Genomic DNA, 7,487 nt, shown 5'->3' with positions numbered 1-7,487 from the left:
GCTGCTCTGAGGAAGGGGATCCCCACTGGGAATGCTGCTCTGAGGGAAGGGAAAGATGGAAAGCTCCTTATCCCACCTCCCGGTGCCTGTGGAGCAGCAGTGCCGCGGTGATTCCCACAGCCATGATGGCGGAGCAGGCGCTGGAATCTGCTGGGGGGGAGAGGGGCTCCTTATCCAGGGGGTGATTAACCCCCACCCCCATTCCCCAGCAGGGAATGCCATCCCAAGGGATGCAGGGACCACCCGGACCCCTCACCGCTCAGTGCGTGCAGCCCCAGCGCCGTCACCAAAATCTCCTCTTCTGTCCCCACACCGGCACCCACAGTGCCCACATTCCCCACATCCGGCGCGCTGGGAAATCGGGGGGAGAGGGCTGAGGAAGAGGAGCTGGGAGCAGAGATCCCAGGGGAAACACTGCCCGGGGCTCAGCTCCTCACCACGTGCCAAGGATGGTGGGAAGCAGCAGCTGCTCCGGTCGATTCCCGCTGAGCATCGGCCCCACGAGGTTGTTCTCCACAAATTCCTGGGAATGAGCAGGAAGGAGCCTGTGGGTGCTCACAGCCCTCAGCACCACGAGCTCACTCGATCCCTGCATCCCCAGGGCTGGGAGGAGCCCAGATCACCCACCATGGATTCACTGGATACCCTCAGACACCCCAAACCCACCAACATCCTGGGAACAGTCCCCCAGTGCCAGGATGGATCCGGGGGCGTCCCCAGCTGCCGTACCCGTAAAGAGAAGGGCTGGGAGAAATCCACCCGGGCACAGCCACGGGGCCGGCGCAGGGCCTGGAATGCTGCCCGGAGACACGCGGCCATCCCGAGGGGCTGAGGGGGCTGCGGAGAGACGGGATCCAGGGATCGACGGCGGGTTTAGGGGGATGCCACTGCCCAGGGATGCTCCCGCAGATTTGGGGGAACACCACTCCCCAGGGATATTCCCGGAGATTGGGGGGAACACCACTCCCCAGGGATACTCCCAGAGATCTGGGGGAACACCACTCCCCAGGGATACTCCCAGAGTTTTGGGGGAACCCCATTCCCAAGGGAAATCCCAGAGATTTGGGGGAACCCCATTCCCCAGGGATACTCCCAGAGATTTGGGGGAACCCCATTCCCCAGGGATAACACCAGAGATTTGGGGGAACACCACTCCCCAGGGATATTTCCAGGGTTCTGGGGGAACACCACTCCCCAGGGATACTCCCAGAGTTTTGGGGGAACCCCACTCCTGAGGGACACGCCCAGAGTTTTGGGGGAACCCCACTCCTGAGGGACACTCCCAGAGATTTGGAGGAACACCATTCCCCAGGGATAACCCCAGAGTTTTGGGGCAACCCCATTCCCCAGGGATAATCCCACAGATTTGGGGGAACCCCATTGCACAGGGATAATCACACAGATTTGGGGGAACCCCATTCCCCAGGGATAATCCCACAGATTTGGGGGAACACCACTCCCCAGGGACACTCCCAGAGTTTTGGGAGAACCCCACTCCTGAGGGGCACTCCCAGAGATTTGGGGGAACACCACTCCCCAGGGATAACCCCAGAGTTTTGGGGGAACACCACTCCCCAGGGATACTCCCAGAGTTTTGGGGTAACCCCATTCCCAAGGGATAATCCCACAGTTTTGGGGGAACCCCATTCCCCAGGGATAATCCCACAGATGTGGGGGAACACCACTCCCCAGGGATACTCCCAGAGATTCCGGCGAGCACCGGTGCCCCCCCTGGGCCCCCTCTCACCGCTCCATCCCGCCCCGCTCCGCCGGGAGCCACGTCGTAGGCGATTCCCACCGGGATGACGCGCACGTCGGGCACGGCTCCGTCCCGCAGCGCCCGCAGCACCCGGAGCAGCCAGCGCCGGGCGGGATCCCAGAGCCGCAGCGAACCCGGGGGCTCCTCCAGGAAGATGATGAGGGGCTGGCGGCTCCGCAGCACCTCCTGCACGTACTGGGGGGACACTGGGAGTACTGGGAGCTGCCGGCACCTCCCCGAGCGCTCCAGGCCATTTTCCAGCCCCAACCGCACCTACCGCATCCAGGACAGCGCCCGGCAGCCCCTCATCCCGCTCACTCCCTGGCTGCGCCAGGCCCAAAGGCAGGAAAATCCCTCCCAGGCGTTGCAGCAGGGAGCTGGGGGGCAAAGACACCGTGGGCACACACTGCATCCCCCTGCAGCCTCTGGCAACATCCCACCCCCGCTCCTTACCGGAGGCCAGGGCTGATCCGGGCACCCACCGTCACCCTGGGGGCCCCGATGCCCTGCGAGAGGAGGAGGAAGGACAGGAGCGGCCCATCCAGCTGGGATTGCTGGCTGCACAGGAACACCAGCGGCACCTCGGGCTGCAAGGAACGATCCCGGCCTGAATTCCCACCCTTCTGGGCAATGGGAGCGCCCGGCCGGGCTCCGTACCGTCCTGGCAGCCCGCAGCACCATCTCCAGCTGCCCCCGCTGCAGCTGCACGCCCAGGAACAGACGGCTCAGCAGCTTGGGCAGCATCCAGTGGCACAGCCTGCAGGAAAACTGGCAATCAGCAACCCCACGGCCATGGGGCGGCCCCCAATCCCCAAACACTCTCACCCCCCTGCCTCCCCTGCCTCACTTCCCACAACCCAGCCGGCCTCAAAATTCCCAGCGCAGCTCCCACAAAGGCAAATGCCCACTTTTATCACACAGCAAAGGTTGGATGGGATGAGACACCTCCTTTCCCCTGGCAACCACAGCTGCCAGCAGTTATCCCTGCATTCCCCCCAAAAGGATCCCAACATGCCCTTATTCCCTGAGCAATTCCTTCCCTTTAAGGCCTTGGAGGGATCATTTATTCCCGCTGGATCAGACCAGCAAGGAAGCCCCAAATTCCCACTTCTCAGGGACAGGAGGGGGAAGGCAGTGGGGAAGGGAAGGCTCCCTCTGCTTCCCACCCTCCTGGCGGGGTTGGATTTTCCCACTCCAGCTCCTCGGAAGGAATTGCCAGAATGGCCCCAGGAGCTGTGGAGGACCCCGAGGGCAGCTGGCCAAAGAATCCACGCACAGCTCCCAAAGGATCCCAAAATATTACTCAAAGGATCCCACAAGATCCCACCAAGGAGCCCAGAAAACCCCCAAGTCAGCCATGTGCATCCTCCCAGAAGCCCAGAGGACCTCCCAAAGGATCTGGATCCATCCCCCACAGAATCCCAGAAGATTTCCCCAAAGGATCCCTGACCTCAGCAGGAGAGGGGACAGCGGTGCCTGGATTTCCCCCAGGATCCCACAGATCTCCTCCTTCCAGTGCCCCCGGGATCCCTCATCCCCTCCGCATCCATGGGCCCGGCTGGTGGCAACATCCTGCACCCTGGGGGGAAGGGCAGCGGGGAGCACCCTGGGATCCCTGGGGAGGGATCCAGGGAGCCTCGGGGGCATTCCCGGCATCCCACTGACCCAGGAGCCAAGGACCAAACAGGATCCCCCAGGAATAGGGGCCTGCCCCTCCCAGGCTGAGGGTGATCCCAGGATCCCCCCAGTGCTCCCACCCACCTCCTGCTGCTGCAGATCTTCCCTGGGAGCTCCCTGGGGGTCTCTGATGGAATTTCCCATTCCCAGGCGGCCAGGAATCCACAGACCCTCCGGACCAGCCACCCCCGGAACCTGGAGGGGACACACAGGGAGAACTTGGCAGGGGGGGCTTCTCCAGGAGGATCACCCCCCAAAATGCCTCTTTCTCTGGATTTGGGATTTATCCCCGTTTTACAGTTAGGAATTTGGAGGTGATGCTCCAGGCCACCCAGCAGGAAGGAAACCTGGCATTCGGGCCATCCCAAATCACATAATTTTCCCAATCCTCCCCAAATCCACAGAGAGGGGGGTGGGACGCAGCTTTGGGATGTCCCAGAGCGTGCAGGAAGGGACGGAGTGGGACGGGGGAACTGCATTCCCTGGGATCCCAAGGGATTCGTCTAAGGGTTTCAAAGCTGGAGCTGGGAATATTTGGAGCTGAATGGGGGATAACGATCTGATGTGGGATAAAAAAACAGCACACAATGGTTAATCCAGGGATTCTTCCCAAAGGGGAGAGGAGCCAAAGGGATCCGGCACCTCCAGAATGAAAAATTTCTGGAAATGGCTCCGGAGCAGCTCCTGGCCAGAGTAGAGCAGGGATACCCAGAATTTTATTTTCCTGGTGGTTTTCCTCCCTCCAGGGGAGGATGAAGAGCAGCAAGGGTTAGGAAGTGGCTCTTTTCCCTTTTCCCAGGCAGCCAGGCTCACTCCAAGCGATGCCGGCTGGAGCCAGCGAGAAGAACAATCCCCCAACTCCACCTTCTTCCCATCAAGGCTCCAAGTTTGGCTTCAAGAAAACAACGCATGACCCCAAATCCTCCATTCCATGGCTGGACCACAGCCCAAGCCCTCACAGATGCCACTTCCAGCCTCCCAAAATACGATTCAGGAGCTCGGTTTGGGATAATTTGGGAGCGGGGAGGATGGAGAGGGATTCCCATGCGGATTTGGGGGAAATCTGGGGAAAAGGGCAGTTTCCCAGGGGTTTTCCAGCACGCAGCTGATCCAGCCTCACCGTGTGTCCCTCTCCGTCACACGGCTGACGTCACGGAATCCAAGAGCAGAGAGATCCTCGGCATAGAATCCATCCTGGGAGGAAAAGCGGGATCACATCACTGGCAATGGGGATCCTTGGCACAGGGATCCTGTCACCACCATCCCCCGATCCCAAACTCTCTCACCCAGCTCCTGGGGGTGCAGCTCTGGCAGCAGCGCCCCGAAACTGGTCGGTGGTATTTTCCCAGGAACGGGATGGAAACTTCCAGGTTTTGGTCCGAATTGCTGATCCAGGTTTTCATCTGAGGAGGGAAAGAAAAATGGGAAGGGGGGGAGAAGGGACAAACCCTGGGAATGCCAAATGTGGGTGGATACACCCCAAAACAGGCTCATGATGTGAGGTATCCTGATATTGGGCAGCAAGAGAGGAATTTTAGCTGGGAGAAACTGGTGTCACACCTTGGAGATGTGGGGGACACGGATCAACCCACATCCCGTGCGATCAGTCTGGATCTGGGGGGATCAGCAACCGGGGCTGTGGGGCACTGGGTTCTCCAACCCTCAGAGACACGGTGGGTACCCAGATCCAATGGGATTAACGCAGGTCCAGTTGGATCGGTTGGAAATATGGGCATGAGGGGGGCAGTGAGATCCTGGGGACCCCAGAGCCCTCGTCAGCCCCCTCCACCCCCACATCTGGAGCCATGGGGTGCCTTGGAACACCAGCATCCCAACCACCAGCCCCCCAAATCGGCATCACCCCCTCCCTTTCTCAGGGGTGCAGGTGAGGAATTTTATTCCCTAAAAAAGGAGGAAAAAAGAAGCAATTTGGGTTTAAAATGTCGCCGGGGGGGCAAAGAGGGCAGGAAAAGAGGTTGCGGGGGGGGACCCTGGTGGGGTTGGGGACCCCCAGGATGGGAGGGATTCAAGGCGGGAAGGGGCTGGTGGCAATGGGGGGTCCCCGGGGTGTCAGGTACCTTGGGGGGGTGTCACAGGTGGGGGGACACTCCCAAACCGGAGAGAAGAGGTGCTGGGGCTTGAGGGTCCTGGGAAAAATCCTGGAGACAGAAAGGGGTGGAAAATGGGAATTTGGTAGGTTTGGGGCACAGGGAGCAGTCTCTGGGAGAGGGACCCCCCGTGTGCCCCACAGGGAACTGGAGAGGGGGGTAACACAGCCACACCCCCCACAGGGATTTGGGGGTAGTAACACCCCCCATCCCACAGGGATTTGGGGTGGGGCAGCACACCCCACATCCCCTATAGGGCTGGGGGTAACACACCCCACACGTGCCCCCCCCGCCCCACAGCCCCTACAGGGCCCGAGATGGGGGGGGCAGCACCCCCCGCACGGGCCCCACAGCCCCCAGAGACCCTCTGGGGGGAACACACCCCACCCGGGCCCCGCTGCCCCACAGCCCGGGGGGATGTGCCCCAGCGCCCCTCTGCAGCTCTGGGCGGCCCTGGAGCCCCCCCCGGCCCGGGGGTCTCGGCCCCACAGGCCCTGCACGGCTCGGGGGCTCACACGCCCCACACCCCCGGACCCCCGGGGGTCCCCCGGCCCCGCTCACCGCCGGCCCCGCCGCTCCGGGCCCCACAGGCCCCGCTCCGCCCCCGGGGAGCGCCACCGGAACCGGCCCCGCCGGAACCGGGACCGCCGGGACAGCCCCGGCCCGGGCTGGGACCCCCGCGACCCCCGGGACCCCCGGGACAGCCCCGGCCCGGGCTGTGATCCCCGGGACCCCCGGGACCGCCCCGGCCCCGGCACGGAGCTCAGCCCCCCAGAGGTACCGGCAGGTCCCCATCGCCCCCGTCCCTGGTCCCCAAGCCCAGCCCGGTCCCAGCACCCCCGGGCACAGCAATCCCAGCCCCGCCGGGGGGCCCTGGCGCGCCCCAGCCCCATCAGCCCCCCAGCCCCGCTCCCCAGCCCAAGGCCCCCCAACCCCAGGGCCAGCAGCCCCAGCCCAGCTCTGTCCCCCCACAGCTCCAAACCCCACCAGCACCCGCAGCACCCCAAGGGGCTCAATCGCCCTGAAAACACCCAAAACCGCCCCAGTTCAGCTGCTCCGGGGCTGGGACCTCGCACCTGTGGGAACGCACCTGGGAGCAGCATCCGGGAGCTGGGATAAGGGAGGGGATAGAAATGGCTGGGAAAAGTGGAAAAACAAGCAAAGGCGAGGAAAAAAGGGGAAGGAAGGGAGGATAGGAAAAGACAAGGGAAAAGGGGAAAAATTAAAAAAAGGTTGAAGGGGAAGAAGGAACGGTAAGGAAAAAAGGAGAAAAGATGAGAAAAAAGCAGAATAAAAGGGGAAAGGCGAGAAAAAAGCAGAATAAAAGGGAAAAGGCGAGACAAAAGCAGAATAAAAGGGAAAAGGCAAGAAAAAAGAAAGAAACTGAAGGAAGAAGGGGAAAAGGTCAAGAAAACAAGACAAGAAAAATGGGGAAAGGAAAAGGGGGAAAAGAGGCAAAATAGGGGGAAAATGAGAAGTATTGGACAATTAGAAGGAAAAGGGGGGGGGAAAGAAAAGACAAGGAGAAAGCAAAAGAAAATGCCAGCCTGTGGTGGTTTGACCTGGGCTGGAGACCAAGTGCCCCCCAATCTGCTCCATCCCTCCCCTCACCTGGACAGAGCAGAGGAAATACAAGAAAAGGCTCCTGGGGTGGGGTAAAGATGGGAGGGATCACTCACTCCCCCATTACTGTCACAGGCAGAACAGACCCGACTTGGGGAATTAATTGAATTTGTTAGCAATCAAATCAGAGCAGGGGAATGAGAGGTCAAACAAATCCTAGAAACACCTTCCCCCACCTCTCCCTCCTTCCCAGGCTCAAGTCTATTCCCAGTTCTCTCCCTGCTGCCCTCCATTGGCACAGGGAGATGGGAATGGCGGTCACGGTCAGTCCATGCCACGCTCCGGGCTCTGTTCCTGCCCCTGGGCACCTGCAACCCCCT

General features: G+C 61.4%; 1 protein-coding gene across 1 annotated transcript; it reads right to left on the bottom strand.

Moving 5' to 3' along the window:
- Positions 1-1,783: 1,783 nt before the first annotated feature.
- Positions 1,784-6,146, bottom strand: LOC113962504 (glycerol-3-phosphate acyltransferase 2, mitochondrial-like; the record flags this gene model as incomplete). The annotated part of the gene is made up of 10 exons (XM_027673256.1): positions 6,106-6,146; positions 5,515-5,583; positions 4,723-4,839; positions 4,557-4,630; positions 3,521-3,631; positions 3,210-3,338; positions 2,417-2,516; positions 2,213-2,346; positions 2,037-2,136; positions 1,784-1,954 (listed from the first exon to the last, which is right to left on the bottom strand). Coding segments are annotated over exons 3-10 (936 nt in total), but the record flags the coding sequence as incomplete, so codon positions are not given.
- Between the last annotated feature and the right edge of the window lie 1,341 nt (positions 6,147-7,487).

The sequence above is a fragment of the Neopelma chrysocephalum genome, unplaced genomic scaffold, assembly GCF_003984885.1.
Source record: "Neopelma chrysocephalum unplaced genomic scaffold, ASM398488v2 Primary Assembly neopelma1_181898, whole genome shotgun sequence".
In the NCBI taxonomy this organism is placed as follows: Eukaryota; Metazoa; Chordata; class Aves; order Passeriformes; family Pipridae; genus Neopelma; species Neopelma chrysocephalum.
Note: the sequence above shows the minus strand (reverse complement) of the source record. Positions and strands in the feature narration are given on the sequence as shown.